Below are 12,914 nucleotides of genomic sequence, written 5' to 3' on the forward strand. Positions count from 1 at the left end.
ACAGTCCGAGGGACGGTCACTCCGATCTAACTGTGGCCTGAGTCCGAGGGACGGTCAGTCCGATCTAACTGTGGCCTGAGTCCGAGGGACGGGCGGTCCGATCTAACTGTGGCCTGAGTCCGAGGGACGGTCAGTCCGATCTAACTGTGGCCACAGTCCGAGGGACGGTCAGTCCGATCTAACTGTGGCCTGAGTCCGAGGAACGGTCAGTCCGATCTAACTGTGGCCTGAGTCCGAGGGACGGTCAGTCCGATCTAACTGTGGCCTGAGTCCGAGGGACGGTCAGTCCGATCTAACTGTGGCCACAGTCCGAGGGACGGTCAGTCCGATCGAACTGTGGCCATAGTCCGAGGGACGGTTAGTCTGATCTAACTGTGGCCTGAGTCCCAGGATGGTCAGTCCGATCTAACTGTGGCCATAGTCCGAGGGACGGTCAGTCCGATCTAACTGTGGCCTGAGTCCGAGGGACGGTCAGTCCGATCCAACTGTGGCCACAGTCCGAGGGACGGTCAGTCCGATCTAACTGTGGCCACAGTCCGAGGGACGGTCAGTCCGATCTAACTGTGGCCACAGTCCGAGGGACGGTCAGTTCGATCTAACTGTGGCCACAGTCCGAGGGGCGGTCAGTCCGATCTAACTGTGGCCACAGTCCGAGGGGCGGTCAGTCCGATCTCACTGTGGCCACAGTCCGAGGGACGGTCAGTCCGATCTAACTGTGGCCACAATCCGAGGGGCGGTCAGTCCGATCTAACTGTGGCCTGAGTCCGAGGGACGGTCAGTCCGATCTAACTGTGGCCACAGTCCGAGGGGCGGTCAGTCCGATCTAACTGTGGCCACAGTCCGAGGGGCGGTCAGTCCGATCTAACTGTGGCCTGAGTCCGAGGGACGGTCAGTCCGATCTAACTGTGGCCACAGTCCGAGGGGCGGTCAGTCCGATCTAACTGTGGCCACAGTCCGAGGGGCGGTCAGTCCGATCTAACTGTGGCCTGAGTCCGAGGGACGGTCAGTCCGATCTCACTGTGGCCACAGTCCGAGGGGCGGTCAGTCCGATCTCACTGTGGCCACAGTCCGAGGGACGGTCAGTCCGATCTCACTGTGGCCACAGTCCGAGGGGTGGTCAGTCCGATCTCACTGTGGCCACAGTCCGAGGGGCGGTCAGTCCGATCTCACTGTGGCCACAGTCCGAGGGACGGTCAGTCCGATCTAACTGTGGTCTGAGTCCGAGGGACGGTCAGTCTGATCTAACTGTGGCCTGAGTCCGAGGGACGGTCAGTCCGATCTAACTGTGGCCACAGTCCGAGGGACGGTCAGTCCGATCTAACTGTGGCCACAGTCCGAGGGACGGTCAGTTCGATCTAACTGTGGCCACAGTCCGAGGGACGGTCAGTCCGATCTAACTGTGGCCACAGTCCGAGGGACGGTCAGTCCGATCTAACTGTGGCCACAGTCCGAGGGACGGTCAGTCCGATCTAACTGTGGCCACAGTCCGAGGGACGGTCAGTCCGATGTAACTGTGGCCACAGTCCGAGGGACGGTCAGTCCGATCTAACTGTGGCCACAGTCCGAGGGACGGTCAGTCCGATCTAACTGTGGCCACAGTCCGAGGGACGGTCAGTCCGATCTAACTGTGGCTACTGTCCGAGGGACGGTCACTCCGATCTCAGCGGTCTCTCACGATCACAGACAAACTCTGAATACTGTGGGGAATTGCCATGTTTAAGAGCTTCGAGCAGCTGCTTTACTTCGGCCAGTCTCGTGCGACTGAACTGCTCTCCGGGGGAATCGACCATCGTTCCCGGCTGCTGCAAAGCTCAGACTGATCTTTTGGAGCTTACTTGAGGTGATGAAAATCGTGGAACTCTGGTGATGGGAGCAGAGGGAGATGGTAACCACAGTGTGACACTGTCGAAATCAACAGTGCCAAGGAAAACCACAGCATCATGGTCGCTACGTGAGATCCCAGGAATATCGGCCCGACCATTGGTGGCAGCATGTTGGAGAGCTGAGAAACAGACAAGAACAGTGAGTGAGGGTGGGAACACTGCAGTCCTGCATATCCCTGTCACACACACAGCATAACTGGTACATCAGGCTCAGCAATTTCTGGCATTCTTGGGCCGTTAACAGAGACCTGGATATCTTCAGGTCTGTAACTCCACTGAATCAGCGGGAGGGGAGAGATAGAAAGTGTGTGGGGGGGGGGGGTGCAAGAGAAGAGAGAATAGGTGGGGGGGCAGAAGAGAGGTGGGGGAGGGGGTAAAGGGAGGTGGGGGAGGGGGCAAGGGAGAAGGGGAAAGGGAGGTGGGGGAGGGGGGAGGGGAGGGGGGAAGGGAGGTGGGGGAGGGGGTAAAGGGAGGGGGAAGGGAGGTGGGGGAGGGGGAAGGGAGGTGGGGAGGGGGGGAAGGGAGGGGGAAGGGGCAAGGGAGAAGGGGCAAGGGAGGTGGGGGAGAGGGTAAAGGGAGGTGGGGGAGGGGGCAAGGGAGAAGGGGAAAGGGAGGTGGGGGAGGGGGAAGGGAGGTGGGGGAGGGGGGAAGGGAGGTGGGGGAGGGGGGAAGGGAGGTGAGGGAGGGGGAAGGGAGGTGGGGGAGGGGAAGGGAGGTGGGGAGGGGGTAAAGGGAGGGGGAAAGGAGGTGGGGGGGGAGGGGGAAGGGAGGTGGGGGAGGAGGGGGGAGGGGAAGGGAGGTAGGGGAGGGGGGAGGAAGTGGGGGAGGGGGGGGAGGGAAGTGGGGGAGGGGGGGAAGGGAAGTGGGGGAGGGGGGAGGGAAGTGGGGGAGGGGGGGGAAGGGAAGTGGGGGAGGGGGGGAAGGGAAGTGGGGGAGGGGGGGAAGGGAAGTGGGGGAGGGGGGGAAGGGAAGTGGGGGAGGGGGGGAAGGGAAGTGGGGGAGGGGGGGGAAGGGAAGTGGGGGAGGGGGGGAAGGGAAGTGGGGGAGGGGGGAGGTGGAGGTGGGGGAGGGGTGGAGGTGGGGGAGGGGGAAGAGAGGTGGGGAAGGGGGGAAGAGAGGTGGGGGAAAGGGGGAAGAGAGGGGGGGGAAGGGAGGTGGAGGGGGGAAGGGAGGTGGGGAGGGAGATGGGGAGTGTGGAGGGGGGGGACGGGAGGTGGGGGAGGGGGGAAGGGAGGTGGGGAGGGGGGACGGGAGGGGGTAAAGGGAGGTGGGGGAGGGGGTAAAGGGAGGTGGGGAGGGGGAAGGGAGGTGGGGGAGGGGGCAAGGGAGGTGGGGTGGTGGTGAGAGGGGGCAGAGAGTTGGGGTGGTGGTGGTGGTGGAGGAGGGGTGGGGGTCGGGTGGTTCTGGTCAGTGCTGACCCCCAGGATGTTGTGGGTGGAGGAGGCCTTGGTAATGCCGTTGAATGTCAAGGGGATGTGTGCAGCAAGACCTGTACAACATTCAGGCTTGGGCTGATAAATGGCAAGTAACATAGAAACATAGAAAATAGGTGCAGGAGTAGGCCATTCGGCTCTTTGAGCCAGCACCACCATTCAATAAGTTCATGGCTGATCATTCCCTCAGTACCCCATTCCTGCTTTCTCTCAATACCCCTTGATCCCTTTAGCCATAAGGGCCATATCTAACTCCCTCTTGAATATATCCAATGAAGTGGCATCAACAACTCTCTGCGGCAGGGAATTCCACAGGTTAACAACTCTCTGAGTGAAGAAGTTTCTCCTCATCTCAGTCCTAAATGGCCTACCCCTTATCCTTAGACTGTGTCCCCTGGTTCTGGACTTCCTCAACATCGGGAACATTCTTCCTGCATCTAACCTGTCCAGTCCCGTCAGAATTTTATATGTTTCTATGAGATCCCCTCTCATCCTTCTAAACTCCAGTGAATACAGGCCCAGTCGATCCAGTTTCTCCTCATTCGCATCACACAAGTGCCGGCCATGACCATCTCCAACAAGCGAGAGTCTAACCACCGCCCCTTGACATTCAACAGCATTACCATCGCCCAATCCCCCACCACCAACGTCCTGGGGGTCACCATTGACCAGAAGCTTAACTGGACCAGCCACATAAATACTGTGGCTACCAGAGCAGGTTAGAGGCTGGGTATTCTGCGGCAAGTTCCATGATCTACAAGGCACAAGGCTGGCAGTCCTCAAAGTAGAAAAGCCATCCGTTGCGGATGAGAAGTATCGCAGGTTACGGAGGGAAATAAGGGTGAAAAATGCAGAGGCTCTGGCCACAAACTTCCAATCCTCCTTGGATATCGGAGTGGAGCCAGGGGAGAGAGCCCAACGCCACTGGAGAAACTTAGAGACAATAATCTGGGACAAAATTAATTGGCATTTGGAAAAGTATGGGCTAATAAATGAAAGTCAGCACGGATTTGTTAAAGGCAAATTGTGTTTGACTAAGTTGACTGAGTTCTTCGATGAAGTAAGAGAACAGGTGGATAAGGGCAGCACAGCTGATGTGTATATGGACTTTAAAAGTACCACATAATAGGCTTGTTGGCAATATTGAAACCCATGGGATTAAAGGGGCAGTGACAGTGTGGATACATTGGCCCCGACCTTCGAGGGACCATCAGCGACAGGTCGGGGCCATAAAAGGAGCGGCGAGCAGCGACCATGGGCATCGTACCACGGCAAGGTACAGCGCGAGCTGGTGCAGGAGGGCGAGGGCAGCGAAGAGTGACGTCATCAAGGTCCAGGTCGCTGATTGGAGCGTGGGCAGGTACAGCAGGAGCGGCGAAGGAGCGGCGAGAGACTGTGGAGGGATGTGATCGGGGTCCAGGAGAGACGTGAGTTCAGGGCCAGGGGCCCAGGGGCAGCACGGACCCAGCCCACACTGCGATATGTGGGCGCACTGGGTCCGTGCAGCAGAGCAGATCTCCAGTTGTCCTGGTTAACCCTTGCCACTGGACCAAGACCTCACTCTGTCAAGCCCGTGTGGTGGCTGGAGTGCAACGGTCACCCCACGTTAAAACAATCCACCCACAGGCAACTTCCACCCTTCAACATGTAGTTCAGGTCCTTCTTTGAAACACCTGTGAACTCGTCCCTTTTTGGCGTGGAAGCAAGTTATCCTCGACTCGAGGGAGCACGTATGATGAAGACATTGGCTGAGGGACAGAGCAGGGAGTAGTGGTGAACGGTTGTTTATCAGACTGGAGGGAAGTATACCCTGGTGTCCCTCGGGGGGGTTACTGGGACCACTGATCTTTCTGATATATATTACTGACCTGGACTTGGGTATACAGGGCATCATTTCAAAGTTTGCAGATGACACAAAACTGGGAAATGTAGTGAACAGTGAGGAGGATAGTAACAGACTCAGGACACAGACAGACTGGGAAATGGACAGACATCGATGACGAAGTCAGTGCAGTGCGCCAGCGCAGCCTTCGGCCACCTGAGGAAAAGAGTGTTCGAAGCCCAGGATCTCAAACCCGGCACCAAGCTCATGGTCTACAGAGCAGTGATACCCGCCCTCCTGTATGGCTCAGAGACATGGACTATGTACAGCAGGCACCTCAAAGCACTGGAGAAGTACCACCAACGCTGCCTCCGCAAAATCCTGCAAATCCACTGGCAGGACAGACACACCAACGTCAGCGTTCTCGCTCAGACCAACATCCCCAGCATCGAAACATTGCCCACGCTCGACCAGCTCCGATGGGCAGGTCACATTGTCCGCATGCCCGATACTAGACTCCCGAAACAAGTGCTCTACTTCAGCTCCGACACGGCAAGCAAGTCCCAGGTGGGCAGAGAAAACGCTTCAAGGACACCCTTAAATCCTCCTTGAAAAAAATGTAATGTCCCCACCAACTCTTGGGAATCCCTGGCCCAAGACTGCTCAAAGTGGAGGAAAAGCGTCCGGGAATGCGCCGAACACCTCGAGTCTCTTCGTCGGGAGCACGCGGAAAACAAGTACAAACAGCGGAAGGAGCGCACGACAAACCAAGCCCCCCACCCACCCATCCCTCCAACCACCTTCTGCCCCACCTGTGACAGAGACTGTAGGTCCCACATTGGTCTCATCAGTCCCCACAGAACTCATATTGGTGTGGAATCAAGTCATCCTCGACTCCGCGGGACTGCAGAAGAAGAGATGATGAAATGGGCAAACACGTGGCAGATGAAATTTAACAGACAAGTGGGAAGTGATACATTTTGGTAGGAAGAATGAGGAAAGACAATTTTAAATGAACAGACAGACCTGGGGGTATACGTACACAAATCTTTGAAGATGACTGGACAAGTTCAGAAGGCAGTGTTAAAAAACTATACGGGATTTTTGGCTTTTTCAATCGCGTATGAAAGCAGGGAGGTTATGCTAAAACTTTAAAAATCTCTGGTTGGGCCGGGCTGGAGTACTGTGGCCAATTGTGGGCCCCGCACTTTAGGACGGATGTCACGGCCTGGCAGAGAGCGCAGAGGGAGATTTACTGGAATGGTCCCAGGTATTCAGGACTACACGTTTGTGGAGAGACTGGAGAAGCTGGGGTTGTTCTCCTTCGAACAGAGAAGGTTATGAAGAGATTTGATCGAGGTGTTTAAAATTATGACTGTTTTGACAGAGTAGATGGAGAGAAACAGTTTCTAATGGCTGAAGGGTCGATAACCAGAGGGCACAGATTTAAGGTGATTGGCAAAAAAAACCCAGAGGCAACATGAGGAAAACCCTTTTTAGGCAACGAGTGGTTAGGATCTGGAATGCACTGCCTGATAGTGTGGTGGATGTGGATTCAATCGTAATTTTCCATCAGGAATTGGTTAAAAACATGAAGGAGAAAAAGTTGCAGGGCTACGGGGAAAGAGAAGGGGAAGTTGGGCTGGCTCAACTGCTCTTCAAGAGAGAGCCGGCGCGGATTGGATGGGCCGAATGGCCTCCCGCTGTGCTGAACTATTCGATGATTCAGACTCTTATTTTCCAAGGAGTCTGTGCTCTCCTTCTTCCTAGCAGTATTACCTCACACGTATTTATAGTGAAGTTCATTTCCGGTTACACGCCCATTCTGCAAGTTTATAAATGTCTCCCTGTATTGTCACAGTCCCGCTCTGTATTAATTATGGCCCCTCCCCAATTTGGTGTCATCCGCAAATTTTGAAATTGTACTTCCAATTCCCGAGTCCAAACCATTTATGTAAATAGTGCAAAACCTTGGTCCCAGCACCGATCCCTGTGGAACAACACCTCCCACCTTTTGCCATGAATAGTACTGATCACGGTTCAGTCACGAACATCGCTTACCGCGTGCTCAATGGGATGTGCGTACAGGGACACGATGCCGATTGGAGCTGTCCATTCATGGTGCTTCTTGTGAATGTGTTTGTAAAGTGTTGGATGATGGAAAAGCCTGGAGAGAATGAATATTGAAATGTGATCACAGGCAACAGAAAAATGCAATTAAACCCACCTTCTCCCCCATATCCCCCAAACCCATCTGCTCCTCACATCCCTCCCCCCATCGTCCCCACATCCCTCCCCCCATCGTCCCTACATCCCTCCCCCCATCGTCCCTACATCCCTCACCCCACCGTCCCCCCACATCCCTCACCCCACCGTCCCCCCATCCCTCACCCCACCGTCCCCCCCATCCCTCCCCCCACCGTCCCCACATCCCTCACCCCACCGTCCCCCCCCATCCCTCACCCCATCGTCCCCACATCCCTCACCCCACCGTCCCCACATCCCTCACCCCACCGTCTCCCCATCGTCCCCCCATCCCTCCCCCCATCGTCCCCCCATCCCTCCCCACACCGTCCCCACATCCCTCACCCCACCGTCCCCCCCATCCCTCACCCCACCGTCTCCCCACATCCCTCCCCCCACCGTCCCCCCCATCCCTCACCCCACCATCTCCCCCCATCCCTCACCCCACCGTCCCCACATCCCTCACCCCACCGTCTCCCCCCATCCCTCACCCCACCGTCCCCCCCATCCCTCACCCCACCGTCTCCCCACATCCCTCCCCCCACCGTCCCCCCCATCCCTCACCCCACCATCTCCCCCCCATCCCTCACCCCACCGTCCCCACATCCCTCACCCCACCGTCTCCCCCATCCCTCACCCCACCATCTCCCCCCACATCCCTCACCCCACCGTCTCCCCCCACATCCCTCACCCCACCGTCCCCCCCCATCCCTCACCCCACCGTCCCCCCCATCCCTCACCCCACCGTCCCCCCCCATCCCTCACCCCACCGTCCCCCCCATCCCTCACCCCACCATCTCCCCCCACATCCCTCACCCCACCGTCCCCCCCATCCCTCACCCCACCGTCCCCCCCATCCCTCACCCCACCGTCCCCCCCATCCCTCACCCCACCGTCCCCCCCATCCCTCACCCCACCGTCTCCCCCCATCCCTCACCCCACCGTCCCCACATCCCTCACCCCACCGTCCCCACATCCCTCACCCCACCGTCCCCCCCATCCCTCACCCCACCGTCCCCCCCATCCCTCACCCCACCGTCCCCACATCCCTCACCCCACCGTCCCCTCCATCCCTCACCCCACCGTCCCCCCATCCCTCACCCCACCGTCCCCACATCCCTCACCCCACCGTCCCCACATCCCTCACCCCACCGTCCCCCCCATCCCTCACCCCACCATCCCCACATCCCTCCCCCCACCGTCTCCCCATCCCTCATCCCACCATCTCCCCCCCATCCCTCACCCCACCATCTCCCCATCCCTCACCCCACCGTCTCCCCATCCCTCACCCCACCGTCTCCCCATCCCTCCCCCCACCGTCTCCCCATCCCTCCCCCCACCGTCTCCCCATCCCTCCCCCCACCGTCTCCCCATCCCTCCCCCCACCGTCTCCCCATCCCTCCCCCCACCATCTCCCCCCATCCCTCACCCCACCATCTCCTCCCATCCCTCATCCCACCATCTCCTCCCATCCCTCCCCCCACCATCTCCTCCCATCCCTCATCCCACCATCTCCTCACATCCCTCCCCCCACCATCTCCTCACATCCCTCACCCCACCGTCCCCCATCCCTCACCCCACCGTCTCCCCCCATCCCTCCCCCCACCGTCTCCCCATATCCCTCAATCCTACATTCTCCCCATACCCTAACCCTACCTTCTCCCCATGTTCTTGTTCTGTTTTCACATTTTTCCTCCACAAAGTGGGTTTTGAGCAAAGCAGTTACATTTATTCTTCATTCAAATCCCTCTATGGCCCCTCCCTATCACCCTGTCTGTGACCAAGCTAATATCTCCTTATGTGGCTTAGTGTGAAATTCTGTTTGATCACGCTCCTGTGAAGCACCTTGGAATGTTTGACGCCATTAACCACCATATTGTGCAGACCTCGGTGATGACGAGGCAGTGATGCTCCTGCCCACTGGCCAAGCCTGCTTTCAGTGTTCTCGGCTCGCACTTGGTCACCAGCCTGGTACATTGCTGGAGGGAAGCTATACTGCAGCGAGCGAGGGGCAAGGGGCAGAGTGGGGAAAGCAGCAATAACCCAGCCTTTTAGTTCAACAGCAATAACTTGTATTTATATAGCGCCTTTAACATAGTAAAATGTCCCAAGGCGCTTCACAGGAGTGTAAATCAGAGAAAGAAATGACACGAACTACATAAGGAGATATTAGGATAGTCGACCAAAAGCTTGGACAAAGAGTTTAACGGATCATTTAAAGGAGGAGAGAGAGACGGAGAGGTTTAGGGAGGGAGTTCCAGAGCTTGGGGCCCAGGCAGCTGAAGGCACAGCCACCGATGGTGGAGCACATTAGATTTCGGAGGGTTGTGTGGAGATTTCCGAGATAGGGAGGGCCAAGGCCATGGAGGGATTTGAAAACAAGGATGAGAATTTTTAAATCGAGGAGATGCCGTTCTGGGAGCCAATGTAGGTCAGCGAGCACAGAGGGTGATGGGTGAGCGGGACTGGGTGCGAGTTAGGACACGGGGCACAGGGGGTGATGGGTGAGCGGGACTGGGTGCGAGTTAGGACACGGGGCACAGGGGGTGATGGGTGAGCGGGACTGGGTGCAAGTTAGGACAGGGGGTGCTGGGTGAGCGGGACTGGGTGCGAGTTAGGACACGGGGCAGTGAGTACAGAGGGTGATGGGTGAGTGGGAGTCGGTGCAAGTTAGGACACGGGGCACAGAGGGTGATGGGTGAGCAGGACTGGGTGCAAGTTAGGACACGGGGTGATGGGTGAGCGGGACTGGGTGCAAGTTAGGACACGGGGCACAGAGGGTGATGGGTGAGCGGGACTGGGTGCGAGTTAGGACACGGGGTGATGGGTGAGCGGGACTGGGTGCGAGTTAGGACACGGGGCACAGGGGGTGATGGGTGAGCGGGACTGGGTGCGAGTTAGGACACGGGGTGATGGGTGAGCGGGACTGGGTGCGAGTTAGGACACGGGGCACAGGGGGTGATGGGTGAGCGGGAGTCGTTGCGAGTTAGGACACGGGGTGATGGGTGAGCGGGACTGGGTGCAAGTTAGGACACGGGGTGATGGGTGAGCGGGACTGGGTGCGAGTTAGGACACGGGGTGATGGGTGAGCGGGACTGGGTGCAAGTTAGGACACGGGGTGATGGGTGAGCGGGACTGGGTGCAAGTTAGGACACGGGGTGATGGGTGAGCGGGACTGGGTGCGAGTTAGGACACGGGGTGATGGGTGAGCGGGACTGGGTGCGAGTTAGGACACGGGGTGATGGGTGAGCGGGACTGGGTGCGAGTTAGGACACGGGGTGATGGGTGAGCGGGACTCGGTGCGAGTTAGGACACGGGGTGATGGGTGAGCGGGACTCGGTGCGAGTTAGGACACGGGGCACAGGGGGTGATGGGTGAACGGGACTGGGTGCGAGTTGGGACGGGGTGATGGGTGAGCGGGAGTCGATGCGAGTTAGGACACGGGGTGATGGGTGAGCGGGACTGGGTGCGAGTTGGGACACGGGGCACAGGGGGTGATGGGTGAGCGGACTGGGTGCGAATTAGGACACGGGCCACAGGGGGTGATGGGTGAGTGGGACTGGGTGCGAGTTGGGACAGGGGGTGATGGGTGAGCGGGACTGGGTGCGAGTTGAGACAGGGGACACGGGGTGATGGGTGAGCAGGACTGGGTGCAAGTTGGTTCAGGGGGTGATGAGTGAGCGGGACTGGGTGCGAGTTGGGACATGGGGTGATGGGTGAGCGGGACTGGGTGCGAGTTAGGACACGGGGTGATGGTGAGTGGGACTGGGTGCGAGTTGGGACACGGGGCACAGGGGGTGATGGGTGAGCGGGACTGGGTGCGAATTAGGGCACGGGCCACGGGGTGATGAATGAGTGGGACTGGGTGCGAGTTGGGACAGGGGGTGATGGATGAGCTGGACTGGGTGCGAGTTAGGACACGGGGTGATGGGTGAGCGGGAATGGGTGCGAGTTAGGACACGGGGCACAGGGGGTACTGGGTGCGAGTTAGGACACGGGGCACAGGGGGTGATGGGTGAGTGGGACTGGGTGCGAGTTGGGGCACAGGGGGTGATGGGTGAGTGGGACTGGGTGCGAATTAGGACACGGGGTGATGGTGAGCGGGACTGGGTGCGAGTTGGGACACGGGGCACAGGGGGTGATGGGTGAGCGGGACTGGGTGCGAATTAGGACACGGGCCACAGGGGGTGATGGGTGAGTGGGACTGGGTGCGAGTTGGGACAGGGGGTGATGGATGAGCGGGACTGGGTGCGAGTTAGGACACGGGGTGATGGGTGAGCGGGAATGGGTGCGAGTTAGGACACGGGGCACAGGGGGTATTGGGTGCGAGTTAGGACACGGGGCACAGGGGGTGATGGGTGAGTGGACTGGGTGCGAGTTGGGACATGGGCTGCAGAGGTTTGGATGGAGTCTCCCAGCTTACCTGTGTGAATAGTAGAAAAACACTTCTTCCAGCAGGCCGAGGAAGCAGAGCTCCAGGAGAACCCAGTGGAAAGTGGGGAGCTCAGGGCCACAGGGATTCCCCCTCCACCTCATGATGGGATACATCAGCAGCACCATGGGAAGCGACAGGAAGACCTGGTTAAACACAACCGTTTTGATGGCTTGCCGAAGCTTTGCAGGATCCACCTGTGAAACACGAGACAAGATCACCAATAGCTACACGTGGGAGGAGTCTGATGCAGCCTCCTCTTAACTTCTTCCCCTCGTTCTGTTCCAGACAGTCCTCAAAAACAGTTCCTTCTTTCTTCACAAAATCCATCGATAGAGAAAAGAAATTCACTTGAAATGTTCTCCTTTTAATCCGCACCCCCCCCCGTTTAACGCCCGGGGCCACCGCACAACCGGCGATGACATCAACACCCTGCGGAGCGACCTTGCACCGCCCCCTGACCCCGCATCGCCATGTGACTACCTCACCCTGACCCCACACCGAGGTGCTGGGTGTCTCTCTGGTCAAACATCGCTAACAAATTAGCCATTGTTTGAGGCCTGTGCAACCCTATATTGTGATCCCGCATTAGCTCATGTCCCGGGAAATCCCTGTCCCGGTATAGGATATGGAAGACATTCAATGGGCCCAGTGGGTCTACCGTTTCAGCACTTGGTATGTTTACAGTGGGTGATCAGAGACCAGTGACTGTACACACAGACCTGGACTTGTTATCTTGCTCGACAGTTAAAATAATAAACCACAGCTTGGAAGCGTATTGTTTGTTCTATAATCTCAGTACCAGCAGGTCCCCAGCAATATAAGGATTGTTGTGCAAGCTGTGGACACAGCGTGGAATTTCAAATGACTGATGAGAGACCATCAGTGTCACAACTAAAGGCCACTGGAAGAGGACAAGGAAATATAGAGAAAGTCTCGAGAGGGGGGTATGGGAGGGTGCGGGGGGATTGGGAGGGGAGGTGGGAAGGTGGGGAGAGGGTCGTGTCAGGTCGAAGGGATGCAGGAGGATTGTGGCGGGGGAGGGAGGGTGGGTGGGGAGGGGGACACATCACTTTCAGGGAATTGCTTTTCATGGAGAC

General features: G+C 58.1%; 1 protein-coding gene across 1 annotated transcript in view; it reads right to left on the bottom strand.

Moving 5' to 3' along the window:
- Positions 1 to 12,718, bottom strand: part of faxdc2 (fatty acid hydroxylase domain containing 2) — a gene marked incomplete at its 5' end in the record, with an annotated part of 68,415 nt that extends 55,697 nt beyond the window's left edge. Inside the window, 4 exons of the mRNA XM_070869918.1 lie at positions 1,836 to 2,002; positions 7,200 to 7,305; positions 11,806 to 12,041; positions 12,617 to 12,718. Coding sequence (XP_070726019.1) covers positions 1,836 to 2,002; positions 7,200 to 7,305; positions 11,806 to 12,041; positions 12,617 to 12,718 — 611 coding nt within the window. The remainder of the gene's footprint in view (positions 1 to 1,835; positions 2,003 to 7,199; positions 7,306 to 11,805; positions 12,042 to 12,616) is intronic.
- Positions 12,719 to 12,914: the final 196 nt, after the last annotated feature.

The sequence above is a fragment of the Pristiophorus japonicus genome, unplaced genomic scaffold (assembly GCF_044704955.1).
Source record: "Pristiophorus japonicus isolate sPriJap1 unplaced genomic scaffold, sPriJap1.hap1 HAP1_SCAFFOLD_1016, whole genome shotgun sequence".
NCBI classification, from domain to species: Eukaryota; Metazoa; Chordata; class Chondrichthyes; family Pristiophoridae; genus Pristiophorus; species Pristiophorus japonicus.